The sequence below is a fragment of the Lichenostomus cassidix genome, chromosome 1Aa (genome assembly GCF_008360975.1).
Source record: "Lichenostomus cassidix isolate B80296 chromosome 1Aa, HeHo_3.0, whole genome shotgun sequence".
Classification (NCBI taxonomy): Eukaryota; Metazoa; Chordata; class Aves; order Passeriformes; family Meliphagidae; genus Lichenostomus; species Lichenostomus cassidix.
This window is the reverse complement of record NC_139480.1, coordinates 38,704,817-38,719,175: the sequence shown is the minus strand read 5'-3', so window position 1 is coordinate 38,719,175 and position 14,359 is coordinate 38,704,817. Positions and strand designations below refer to the sequence as shown.

At 34.7% G+C, this 14,359-nt stretch overlaps 1 protein-coding gene across 14 annotated transcripts in view; it reads left to right on the top strand.

Moving 5' to 3' along the window:
• PPFIA2 (PPFI scaffold protein A2) overlaps window positions 1-14,359 on the top strand; it is a 289,083-nt gene that overhangs the window by 85,779 nt on the left and 188,945 nt on the right. For 2 of the 14 annotated variants that reach the window (XM_085045841.1, XM_085045832.1), the window contains exon 1: window positions 11,957-12,392. The exons of 8 other annotated variants lie outside the window; for them this stretch is intronic. In XM_085045841.1, coding sequence (XP_084901967.1) covers window positions 12,312-12,392 — 81 coding nt within the window. In that variant the 5' untranslated portion in view covers window positions 11,957-12,311. Of the gene's footprint in view, window positions 1-11,956; window positions 12,393-14,359 lie in introns of those variants that run through there. 4 more of the 14 variants (XM_085045871.1, XM_085045823.1, XM_085045881.1 and 1 more) reach the window with 2 other exon arrangements.

The window sequence follows — 14,359 nt, the reverse complement described above, 5'->3', positions numbered from 1 at the left end:
CAGGAGGCTCAGGAGTGACATTATCCCTCTCTCCAACTCCCTGAAAGGAGGCCGTAGCCAGGCGGGGGTTGGCCTCTTCTCCCAGGCAACCAGCAACAGGACAAGAGGCAGTGGCCTTCAACATCAACAGCTCAGGATAAATGAGTGAAATTAATGAAAACTATCCATTATCTGTGGTACTAATCTGCATTCTCTCCCCAATTTTAATGTTGCATTCTTCAGCCAAAAATGGAACTATGACACTGCACCCAGTATGATTTATGTTGATTGAGGTTTTAGAAATAGTTGGATAATATTGATTATTTATATTTTATCTGTAATTTCCCTAAATGCCAAATTATTTTAAAAAGCAAGACTGGAAATGCATAAAATCTTTTACTGTGTTCCATAATTTTAAACCTTCTGGAAAGGCTTAGCATGTTTATATGCAAGTAAATCAAATAGTAGTGGGAAATATTCCTGGATGGTCAAACACAATCATCTGTAGTAGTAATCTCTTGGCCCACATTCTGGCACACTTTTCATTCCCAGTAATTTATACTTTTTCCAGGCAATTACTAATTATGGTATGGGAATAGGACTGTCGCAGGGACCATTCCCAATAAGCAGTTTGCATGCAGGCTCTTTGGACACTTCAGTGTTGACTAACATATTTGTGTACTCTACTGTGCCAGTTGGCCACAACTATTGGTAACTTTCCCAAGCACATTTAGTTTACTCCTATAAATATAGCTTTCCGTTTCCCTCTCATGATGTCACAGCCTCCATGCCAGCTCTGTTACCTCTTCTGTTTTAGCTTCGCCACATTATGCCTGCCTCTTTCTTGATCCATTAATAGCAACTCTAGAAATGGGAAGTAACGGCGAAACACAGTAATGTTTGGGATGGGATTGCTTGGGAGGATGATCTTTGTCTAAAGTGAAGCAAAAAACAACTGAACTGAAAAAGAGATATTTGAAAGGGTATCCAGGAAAGAGATTTGTGTGTGATTTAAGTTTCTGATAATATAAAAGCTTATTTTTAGCCCTCATGAAAAGGGATATTTTTTAACCCTGCAACTTGATCAAACAAGTCAGTTTTAATTTAACTATAGCATTCAGTGTTCCAAAGTGAACATTTTGTTCTCTAGTAACTTTTTACTATATTACCTCTATGATGCATTAATTGCAAAAATAAAATTTCAGAAATTAAGAAGAATTTTTGGAGGTTCTTGTAAAGCAAATTAAAAGTTCACTGGTTAATTTAATATGTGAACAGTTCAAAGACATATGAAGCAATAAAATATCTTAATTTGCACATAAACCAAGTTCATCTGTTCAGACATTATGAGGCGAAGTGTATATAATGGAAAATCTTGGGGAGATAATTGTGAATGAGTCATTAGAAATTTTTTAAAAATAAAAATCACAAGTTTTATTTAAATTGTTGACTCATCTGCAGTTTATTTTCCCAACTGTTCTATCTTGCTTGTCTGTCAAACCACGCCCATGGTCATCTTAATCTTTTCAGTTAAATAGACTGTGCAAATATTGAAAACCATTCTCCCATTTAATAAAATATCTTTCTTGGTCAGTGTTGGAAAACTTTGAGTTAGAACTGTATTTGTGCTGGTCTAAATTGGTTCGTATGCCACCTGGTTATTCTGAGGTGCAATGTTCAATCTTAGGAAGCCACACTCAACTGCAATTTCAGGGCCATTTTCCATGCGCCAACTGGAAGGTTTGGAGTCTTGGTAAATGGACGGGAGTAGGAGTAAGATAAAATGTTTCCTTTTGATTTCCATCTGGTTGTGCAGGGAGGGAACAAGATACATTCCATCATTGTAAGCTACTATCTGGAGATGTAGAGGCAGTGAAAATGATCAAGGATAAGAAGGCATTTTTAAGTGAAGAGACTCTGTCAGGATTGGCACTGTTTAGTTCAAAATGAAAGAAACCAGGACATATTTAGGTAAAATGTAACTTCTATAGAGGAGCTACACCAAATATATAGATTTATTTTCTTTAGAGAAGAGAGGACAGTGGGTGAAGAGGAAAGATTATGTATAATTTTTTCTATGGTTATCTTTCCCATAAGGTATTGCTGAGAATATATCCTAAATCAGACTCAGTAAAGGTCTAAACCTTTATATGGATAATGCAGGTTAAACCTGTAGTTACTTCTTTTTTTTTTTGGTACATATTTTTTTTTCAAAAGAAAATTTTTCTTCATGGACTAGTTAGGAAAATCTTCTACAAATGACAAATACTATGATTTTACTATTTGATTTCCCACAGGTGCATATATGTTGTATACATTTTAAGTTCAATATGGATATATAGTGCTCCGCAGATTTTTAAAGATTTTTTAAGATTTTCTCTACCACTTTAAGAACATACTAATTAACATTACCGCTACTTGACACTGATCAAAATTTAAAGCTGCTACATGAAATTGCATAAAATATATTAAATTCTGTGAAGTTCTAAACAAAATTCTGAGCTTTTAATTGTAATAAACGTCTATCATATCTATTTAATGTACATAAGAAATGTATTCATGCTGCAGTGATTGTGAAATAAGCACAGATATAGTACTAAGCATTAGGAACTGCCTTGCCTGAGGTTGCTATGTTACTTAACCTTGTAGACTTGATTTAATTTATTTGTGTCACACTATATCCTTTCATAAAACATGAATAATTTTGCAATTAATTTTGCTGTGCTCCTTAGTCTTTTATATCTTAGTCTGGGATGTTAATCTTGCATGTGATTATAGCAGCAGACGTAATCTGGATGTGACAGTGAATTTCCTGCTGTGGATGTTGCTTTCACATAATTTGTTTCAGGATAGTAGGAAAATTCATTTCCAGGGTTTGTGTGGTTTTGGTTTTGTTTCACGTAGTTATAGAAATAATTATTTCTGATAGTAGTTTTCCCTCAGGTGTACTTAATCAGTGGTGGGTTTTTTGTCATTGATTATAATATCTTCTGGTCATGTTTTGATAACTTGTTTAACATTCAGTTCAGGCTCCCAGGGTAGGATTCACTGCACCTAACTTCAGATATCTAGAGCGTAGGCATTTCTGTCTTTACTGCCTCCCACCTCTGTGGTGTGATTCATCTCAAACTAAAATAGACATCTAAAATAGGTCAGAAACAGTGCCCCTTGAAAGCGCCCGTCTTTATTGACTGTAAAGGGAGACTGTGGTAACACACAAGAGACACTGACACGCTGCAAATAAAGCCCACCAGAAGATGCCAAGGTTCATTTCTGCCATTGCTTCCATGGAAGAAAGAAATGCAAAAGCTACCTTCCTTTGACAAGGAGATTTCAATGTATCCTTGCTCAATAGCAGCCACATAATTCTCAGCTTTACATCTGCTATCATTCCACCTGAGACTCTCTGTCCATGAATAATTTTCTTCTTTTGATCTAGCATCTTTATAGTCTTACCACTAAGCTTTCAACATTCGCAAAATGAGTTATGAGTGCAGAACACCAGGCAATAGTCATCTGCTACCATGTAGAAGTGATGAGGTTTTGTTTGATGCAAACAGTACTCTGTCAGTATCACAGTGTTTAATTTAGGTTTCACTGCATTTTTATGCTTTTGTCAAGCAGCTATTTTTCCTGACCAAGTGTAGGTTTTTAGCCTGTGATATTTAATAATAACAGTTCTATCTTCATTTAATATTGGTACACGCATTTGTTGATTATCAGTCCATCTTCATCTCAGTTTTCTACCCTGAGATACAGTTTAGCCATAAGAATGTTAAGAGCATATATGTTACACTGCTTATAAGTTTATGGCACTTTTTAGATGCATAACAAGATAAATCGTGAATAATGCTGCTTAGTCACTTGCATGATGAATATTGAAGTCATCCTGACTGCAGAAAGGAAATAGAAAACACTTTTCCTACGTCCTAGAAATAGTGTTGTACTTAATATCCTATTCTAATTTTTTTTTTCAAAGCATGTTTACTAAAGCAAAAAGGCGGCTATTGTGAAGATTAAGATTTAGAAAGTCTGTTTTTGGGGTTCAGCAAGTTTCGAAACCATTCAGTACAAAGATTGGAAAAATGGGGTTTTGTGCTGTTGTGTTTTGACTTTTTCTTTAGAATTTTCAGGAAGATAAATAAGGGTAATTGAAAATCAACATTAATTCAGCATTAATCAGTACAGCATATTCTGTGATTGCCCAATCTGAATTGTGAATTAAATAAAAAATAAAAAATAAGAAATATCTAGTTCAATGAAATTCACATTTTCTAGCACTGGGAAAGTATCTTTCAGTTGCATTTTTATATAATGATTTCCTTCACAGAAAAATGCAACGTTTGCATTAATTTAGCTCAATATAGCTATGCAGTTGCTGGATCGGATCATTCTATATTTTTATTATAGTTTGTAAGGGGAAATGAAAGTCTGCTGAGTCAAGATCCAGAACAGCCATTTCCCCTCAGGGTGGTATTGGCTGTTTTGTTTTATAATCCCATATCTTTTCTCTGCTGGAAAGATGATTTTAGACAGTATCAGTACACAAACTGCCACTGCACTTTTAGAAGGGAAAATGGCATCAAGAGGTTAAGGACAAGCACAGATAGGATACATTTTTAGAAATGAGTGTTTCTGCTTTCTACCATGACCACTCATAAGGCTGTATGTAAGACAATGAAGAGATGTGCACCATAGCCAAGTCTTGAGGTCTTTTCAAGCCAATATGTTATTACTGATTTGTGGCATGTACTTAAAGAAGAAAAAAAACAGCAATAAAAGGTTTTATAGCTTTATCTAGCTATAAAAGGGAATTTTGCATTGTCTGTAGGAAACTACATTTTGTGAATAGAGTTGGAGCAACAGGTCTGACATTTTCAAACTTGCTCAGTCTCTCCAAGTGCTTGGCCTCTTAAGTGTACAACAGTGAGACCTAAATGCTCAAAATGGCATCAGCAGGGCTGATGTGGCTTAAGAGAGGCTGTTCAGAGATGAAGCATCCTTGAAAATTAGATGAAAGATGTCGTTAATTAAACAATTGAATTAGTTATAGCTTTTCGAAGTGTGACCGTAAATATTAACAGTCCGTCAACAGGTTCCAATTCCAAGGGTTGTGATCCCATTCAGAATTGTTGCTTTTGTTACTTTCAGGACAGAAAAGCTACCATGGTCAATTTACTTAAGAGCATTTTATTAAATCATCTGTAATATTTCAAATTTTTCACAGTGTCAAAGTAGGCATGATTATGTAATATTATGAGTTTATTCTGCTTATTCTTATTTTCCAAGTTTGTGTGATTTCATTCAGAAATATATTAACTGACAATATGGAAAAATTACAAAATTTTAATTGAGAACAAACAGACTTCGTTTTGAAGGAGGCCTCAAAGTCATTATCTCAAAGGCCTTCTGATGTCCACAATCATTACTCAAGTGAATGTTTCTAATTCCTATGTAAAGTAGGGGACTAATCAGTCACGAATTTTAGCTTTTGATTCATTTAGGTCAGTTCTTACTCAAAGGACCAGTTTAGCAACGTGCATCACTCATTATAACAAAAGATAGATTCCAGATGGAGCAGAAATAGAAATAAATAACAAAGACAATGGCCTTGACACAAGCTTTCCTGACAGCCTTTATCTTCTAGATAAAATTCTGTTACTCATTTTCATTAGTAGTGTACTCTCTGAATACTTTTTATACTTGTGGAACAGGGTACATCTCAACGTATGCAAAGATTGCAGAACAATTGCAGTATAAAATCAATTGTCAGAATGAAAATGAATAAAATAATACTGTTATGAAGAAAGCATATTTTTCAAAGGAAGGATAGGCAGGTTAGAGAGGATATCTATTCTCAGTAAGTTGTAGTGCTTGAACACATTATCTCAAATTTGTATCTTCTTCTGTTTTTCCTTCATAAGCTCTCATCCTATTTTTATCCTCAGGATGAGGCACATAATGTAAGATGTTCACTTAGAAAGAAAAAGCCACTCTGCTGAGAATGAGATACATAAGAAATTATTATCATCTTATGTTCTTTCATAATTTCACTCATCCTTAATGTACTGTGATCCTTTGCAGTAATGTACGTGATTTAGATTCTATGTTTGCTGATAAGAAACTACTCGTATTTTGACAAGTGCCATGATACTGCTGCTTGTAAAGTTGCAATATAATCAACTTAAAGGATGTAAATAACAAAGTGACACCTAAGTGATATGACACATGGTGAAATAACAAGCTGACTGTTTTCATTTTTTCTTTTCTACCATCTGGGAAAACATTATTTTGGAAGTTTTGGTCTTGATTTATCAAGAGTTAATGTTAGATTTGACCAGAATGTTAAAAATGTTCATAAAGGCAGTCACTTCTTTGATTCTACATAAAAATTGTCTTTGATTCCAAGGACCATCTAGACTTTTTCATAAAATCTGTAGTCATGTCAGAAAACAGAAATGTAGTCCTGGCATCAAAAGTGAATGACAGAGGACACAGGTTGTGTGCTAAATATAGCTTAGTATCTGTACTTTTGGCAGTTGAAACCCAAGAGTTGTGGAGAAAAGTATGTATCCTTTCAAATCAGGTATGATATAACTTTCAGAGATGAATCTTCCCTCTTTTTTTTTTTTTTCTGGTTTGGTTCACTTCACATTTTCACAGTTCTGCCATACTCTCCTCCTTCTCACATTATGCTTAATGTCCAGTACATTTCTGTGTATACAAGCATTAAGTTTTCATTCAATTTCCTTTTTAGATTCAGTCAGTCAGTAACTGTCATCAACACATAACTTAAAAATAGATAAAACTAATGTTTATATAAGGTTCATTTCAATTAGCTAATAAGCCTCTGTATACAATCTTGATTTACTGATGGTCAAGTTATATAGAGGAAACACAGATCCAGTGCTGGGAAGCTGAACTGTTTCAAGAAAAGTGGAATGGTACTTTGGATATTCCATCCTAGCTTTGTTGAACCTTGTGGAAAGGGAGTCAGATATAGAATGATTTAATAGTTAAGTCTCTCGAGTGAGAATTCATTCTCAGACCTCAGATGACCAGAATATTGTAGGGTAGTGCTGCACAAGAGTCCTAATTGTGGTCAACAACTACTTGTCATGAATGCAAAAGAAAGCAAAATTGCTCCTGCACAAGCAATCAAAAGGTATCTTTTGGAATTATGTCATTATGGTTGTATTCCATAATTGTTGATTAGTGACTGCATACTTGACAGGTAACATAAAATATACTCTGAATAAGCAACTGTATTCATAAACTCACTTAGATATTGAATCAACAGTTTTAATTTTATTGACCTCTTATAGCATAGAGAGATTTAGTGCTAGATAAATAAACATTTAAAAGTAAGATGGTTATAAGAGTTTGAAGTTGCTTAGCTGATCTTGACTCAGTTTTTTTGAAGCAAATGCAATACTTGGTAGTGTATTTCAGTATATGCAAGAAAGCAAGGATAGTTTAAAAATTAATTGTATTCATATTTGTACTTCTGTGAAAGTTTTGTCATAGTTCTCACCCTTGAAAGGGAAGCTATCATACAGACTAAACCTGTTGGGACACATTTTATCCCTTAGTATTTCTGACATATAGCTTTTACGTGTAACAGAAGATTTTTTTTCTTGTTTTTGTCATCAAGGGTTACATCAATCCTTATGTTCAGGGTTAAAAGAGGGCTTATGAGTTCATACTGCCTTGGTACCAGCACTTGTTCTTATAATACACTTTCCCGTACAAGTTGGTATTTGCATACTCAAGATAAAAGCAACAAAGAACAATGACAGAAGAGTTGATAATTGGCTCTTAATTACAGAGATGAGATGAAAACCAGGCTTTACTTATCAATAAGATAGGATGATCTATTTCTACAAGTTTTAAATTCTATAAGGGTTTTCTGGTAGTACCAGAAGCCTGAAAGAGAGGAAGAACTTCCTTGTACTATGTTTCATTGTCTTTAATTCTCCAACTAGCTTTCTGGGAGCTCTACCAGCTGGGAATGGTTAGTTTCTGCAATTTGATATGTGTGAGTTTCATACATCCTTTAAAGTATATTCCTTTGTCAGATTTTAGATTTGTGTTTCTTTTTTGATGGGGGAAAAAAAAAGAAATATTTTTTGGTGTAGAACTTCATTAAATAAGCTGAAAGGAATTGTAAATTAATTTGGAGGTGAAGAACAAAAAGAGTTCATGTGCGACTTCATGAGGATATTCATTAAAATTTGATATACAAGTTGAATATCTTTAGTCTGAAATGTGGTGAAGGTTTAACATAATTTCCAGCCATTTATAGCTGGAAACCAGAACTCTTTAAACATTAACATTTTTCAGTTTAAAGTAAAATTAGGATATTTAAAGCCAGATGAGTAACATATCATATGATACTCCTTCTATTTTGATGTCTCCAACAGAAGATAATAAACATCAATTCAAGTACAGTGTTGTCAATTCTGGAAGATTAGTAGGGTTTCTGTGAGTCTGTGAAGTAGAAGTGATAAGGTCTAGAGGTTTAATGTGAAAGCTCTCTAATGCCCTGAAAATCACATACTCACATTGCTCCTGGAGGAAGGCACGTTTCTTTAACATGGTTTTCCCTGATAGAGACAGAAATGAGAATAATATGTGATAAAAAGTCCATGTTTCTGGATAATTACTCACCTAATTCAATAAGAGCTGGTGATATAAATCTTAACTCAAAACATCTGCTTTCTATTACACTACATATTCTGAAGATAAACTATATGTCACAAGCACTAGCATATTAAAAAGCTGTGTTCGTCAATTTAAAAAAGTGCATCTTGCATCTGCAGTCAGAAATATAAGTTTTTGTATTAGTGTCCCTTAATTTTCAAAGTGCTTTACATAATCATCTGCTATATACATATATATGCCATTTTGATGTGTAACTTACTGGGTTTTTTAATACCTATATATCTCTACATAACATATATTGGGTTTTGAACCTACTATAAAAAATCTAAGGCTGTGCATAAGGAAAAAAACCCACTTAAATAAATAATTACACAAAAAATTTTGGGGAGTAGTAACTAATTAAAATTTAAAGTTCATCATAGCTCATATGATACTGGTTTGAGCTTGATAACTCATACATTCAAAAGTAACTGGAACTAAAGCGATTTCAGAAGCATTGCCATATCTCATACTTTTAAACATGTAGGATTTTTATTTTCACGTAGGAGATTTTTTTTTTCTCCACTACAAATCTCACCTCATGGAATAATTAAATCATTGGTTGGAAGATTCATGGGAGCAAATATTTGAATGGGAATTGCATCCATTGCAAGTACTTCTACCACTGAGCTGTGGTCATAGTCTTTAGGTCCATTTCTCAGTTTTTCCTGTTGGGTCTCCAGTTTCCTTCAGTTCCATTTTCTTCTCTCTTTCAGTTCATGTTGCTTGATACCCTCCCTTAGTCATTGCTGCATTCAGTTGGACATGGGAGACCTGGTTCCAACTCCTTGTTCCCAGGAGATTTCTGAATCCCAGCTTTGGGGCTGCTGGCTTTTCTGAAATGTGTCTCTTTCTGTAATTGTGAACACACATTCTGCCATGCATCAGTTCATGCTTTCCTGAATTTACCTGTGCTCTAAATGCTTTCTGACAAGAGGCTGGTTTCATATTTTTTAGAAAAACACTGCTGTAAACAAATGGTTTCAATCTATTTTGAGGGTTACATCAAAATGACATTCTGATTCCATGAGCATCCTACAAGAGCATGATGCTGCCAGTATTGCAGTGAGGTAGATGGAAATTCATAGTCATGACCTTTCCTCATAAGGTGGAAGTTGGTGGAGAGTTAGAATAGCAGTTACAATGCTATGCCTTCTCTTTACCTTTCACTGATTAGATAGGGATATGTGTTTATTGGAACTTAAATGCAGGCGTGGGGGGCTGTTGTTTGGGGGTTTTTTTGTGGTGGCATTGGTGGTAGGTTTTTTAAGTGCAAAATTCTTCACCTAGGCAGGAAAGCCAAAACAGCAGATAAAAGATCAGAAACAGTATTTTGAAAAGCATTTTTCAAGTAACAGGCAGCTAAGTCATGGTGAGCAGTGATCCCAGTAAGAGCTCCCAATGGAAGGCTGCAGCTAAAAGAATCCTAGAGGAGCAAACAGGGAACTACCAAATATAAATACAGTGATAGTGTTATGATCGTGAAAGGCATTATTGCAACTGTGACTAGAGCAGTTACGTTTAACTAGGAATGAACTAGCTTAAGGTTTAGCACATGCCAGTATGAGAAAATTAACTGAGTTTTCTGTATCTCTGGTAGAAACAAGGACTAAAAGTTACAAAAGTTGAAGTAAAAGAAGTTCAAGCTTATGGGTACAGTTATTTAGTAATGAAAGTACTTGTCTATTAGAGGAATGTATTTAGGATTTTGCACATGAATTCTTCAAATTATGCATTTGGTGAGGATACTCTGATGTAAACTTCTTTCATCTTTCAGGGCAAAATATTTACAATGTCCATAAAAGAAACTTCACTCATTGCACTGTGGAAAAATAGCATGTGTTTGGTAGGCATATTATAAAGAAGTATCAGCTTATAATAAAAGATTCTTTGGTCAGATTATCAACTGATATCTTTCATTCGACCAGTTGAGGGGCCTCTTTGCTAATACAAGTATCTAGATTTTCTGGAAGAGACCTCAAAGAGGGGAGAATAAGCTGTTATCTGAAATCTAGGTTTTAAGAAAATGTTCCAGACAGTAGTTTTGCTTTGATTCTGTAAATGTTATAGAAGCCATATCATTGTAATTATAAGAAGTTTTTAGATATGACTGGGACTTGAGAGGATTTTTTCTCTTCGGCTTATAAAATATGATTATTGCAGTATGCGCCACTCTGACATACACATTGAAACAGACAGACATCTCTGCATCTTTCCCAACTCCTTTCATAGTCATTTTACTTTAGAAGCTGCATTAGCTCCTATTGCTAAAAGCATTAAGATAAAACAGAATAAAAAACATAGGCAGCCTGGCAACTCACCAGGCTTTTAGAATTTTGACAAGTTTGCTTTTGAAAGTACCATTTTTAAGTGGTTTTTCTGTCTCTCTTTTAAACTTTGTGAATAAAATACAAAGTGCTTGACAGAACATGCAAAGTTAGTTTCGCAACCACTTTACAATTTTACCCTTTTCTGAAACCCTACTTTTCAATTTTTGTGAATTGAACCCTTATATTTTTGTTGCTAAAAGGTGTCAAGTTCTTGGAATATTGCTTTCTTTACAGTCTTCACGTAGTTCAAATGATCTGTGTTTGAAGAAAACAGGTGATGAATGCTTTTGGAATGTTCAGTGCAGGTGTTCACAAGTATTATCAGCCTTAAAAAAAAACCCAAAAAAACCTTTAAAACATCCTGTGTATAGCTAATGAATTAAGCTGTAGGTCTGTAGCTTTGCTGAGCACAGTAAGGCTCAGAATAAAATTCCAACCTTATACTTACTAATGTTAGGTAAACCTTTCCTCAAGAGAGATTCAGATTGAAGATGACAAAGAAAGGATTAGAAAAGAATGAGAAAATAGAAGCTTATAATGTCTATTATATTTAATCTTACTATGGCTCTGTAAACAGTCTCACAAATATTTATCTCCTCTTTATTTCTAGTCAGTAGTAGCACCAAAAATTAAGAAATTTAAAAAATGCTAATTTGGAGAGCAATATTCAGTTTCTTTCTTTTTCTAGACAAGACAGTCAAAACAACAAAAAAGCCACCTTTGTGTTATTTAAAGCAAGTTGTATGTGTTAACATAGCTGTCAGCAACTGAAATGATAAAATTATCATTGTTATCAAATGCAGCTATAAACTGAACACAAGGCATACTTCAGGTTAGTCAGAAGAGGTCCTCTGTTTTTCACTGTGCATGCTTGCTTGAAATGAAACTGTGTTTTATTGGTTAACTGGGATGCTTAGCATAATCACTTTGCAAGGCTGTGGTGGAGGGAGGTGATTATCACTGAGAACAGATGGGCAGGTCCAAAGCGTTGCCAGATTCTGCACAAGCTCCATGTACTGTAGGTTCTGGCTCTCTTTTCTTTGGCATTTCTAATTTTTATTCATCGTGCATATTACAACGGGCTAGCTGAGCTAGAGGTCAGGGAGCAATGACCTTACAGTTTAGCTCACAGATGCAGGAGTGAGGAATTCAAAGCGCTGTCACTGTACATCTGAACGGATGGGGCAGACTGAATTCTGTCCAGTTGCCTCCCTAAATGTATAAAAGGATTTGTCTCCGAGCTTAGCACTGTGCTCTGCATCTGTAGCTCTCTGTGGATTGTATTGTGTGTGACCAGAAATGATATTCTCGGATATGAACACTGTCTCTGCCTCTCCTAAAGTGCATCCTCCTAATGGGACCCGGTTTTATACTTTCCAGGTAAGTGAACTTCAATAAAACTGAAAAGATTTTAAATGATAGGTAAACTTTGAGTAAGAGTAGCTAATATGTTAAGAAGCTTATGTATTCATTAATTTTGTATAGGTAAGAGAAAACATATAAGAAATCAATATCATCACAGTAAGTTTGCTGCCTTAAAAAAATCAGCCTGTAATTTCTCCTATACTAACACAAAATTACATTCATTAATATTTTGCCATTATTTGTGTTTTCCAATAATAGTACCATGTTACAATTAATTAGATTCATAGTTCCTTACATGGACCCATACTGTCTGTTTAGTTCAGATAAGTACTCTGTTCAAATTACCAGAAATTCCAAGCTCATATTATACAAAATATATTTTTAAAACTTCATATGTTGTACATGTCTGATTTTTAATAATTATTCTGAATGTAATTTCATGCTAGCTGATGCTTAATTTGATTCATGTGAATAGTAATCATACATGTGCAATTGATAGAACAGCAGAATCTATTGGTAGGATTATTAAGGTTCTCAGTTTTAAGCCAAGTTTTGCCTCATCCAGGTAAATAAGCTTGTGTGCTTAGCTAAAGGTAAGAATGTATTATGTACTCTGTATCTAAATTGCAAACTAATCTAATTACAACCATCTTTTCAGTAGCATTTCATTATAAGTAATCATCAGTGCCTTAGCTCCAAAAAACTATATAATCCTACATTAAGATTTAACAATTATAAAAAGCCCTCATACACAGCCCTGCCCCAGATGGTCCTTGCAGCACTTGGGCCCTGCAGGGCAAATTAAACACTCCACTACTTAAAGTGGCAATAGCTTTTTCAGCTCAGCCTCTGATACAGTTAGGATTTAAATATCCTCCCTGTTCCTGATTGTCTAACAGTTTTGCCTTTTTCATTACTCATGCTGTTGGAGAGTGATTCTTTAATATGCAATAAACCCTGTGTATACAATCAGAACAAGCAATCTGAAGCAAAGGTGATCATAAAAGTTGATCAGTAAATGCATGACAAACTTTTAACATAGAATCCAGGTACAGCATTCTTTAGGTCCAATAACTGCATTTCATTCTTGTCTTATTTTAAATCCATTGTTTTTAATTGTACTGTCTTGCCCTTCTTACAGTGATGTCAAATGATAGTTGAGGGCTGTGCAGAAAGAATGGCATCCTCCTAACAGTGACGATCTGCTGATCCTGGCAGTGATTCAGAGACATGAATGCCCCAGGCCTGTTCCTCTACAGCATGACTACTTTTTTCACACACTGACATCTAAATATTCTGTACAGCCTCCTGTAGCTATGCTCTTAAACACAGTTCCTGACGTCAGGTATTCTTTCTGAGTATGTCGAGTTGAAAAAGTCACAAATATTAGGATGCTTGGTTGAGATACCAAACTGAATATTTTATTTTGTGGTACTTTATGAAAGTGAGTGCTAGTGATTAAGTATATTTTTGACAATATGCATAATTCCTACTATCCATCTCTGTGATTACAGTAGACATTATCCCACATACAAGAAATTCTGGTTTTAAAATTATTTCTTTCACAGATTTTTGAGATAAGTGGTTACTAAATAAAAGGGAAGTAGAACTGAATTTCCTGTTGCATCCTGGATACTTCAATAAACAATGTAGAGTTAAATGACCTTGGAATGTAAAGCTGTTAATTCCAGACAGTATGTGTTTGTGTTCTAGAACAGCTTGGTGTTATCAGTGCTAAAGAAAATCCCTGAAAATTAACAAAAAACAAAATATACCATGAGAGACTGCATTGTCTTGTGATGTCATTTTTCAATTTTGCCCCCACTTATTTATTTATATATGTGCAATATAAAGTGATGTGAAGCAGTTTTTGGTTCTTGTCTTAGGTTCATCATTCCTTGTTACCTCTTTTGGCCACCATGTTTGTGCTACCTTCTCTTTCCCTCTTGAGTTACTTCAGTCATTGCTTGCAAATGTAATAG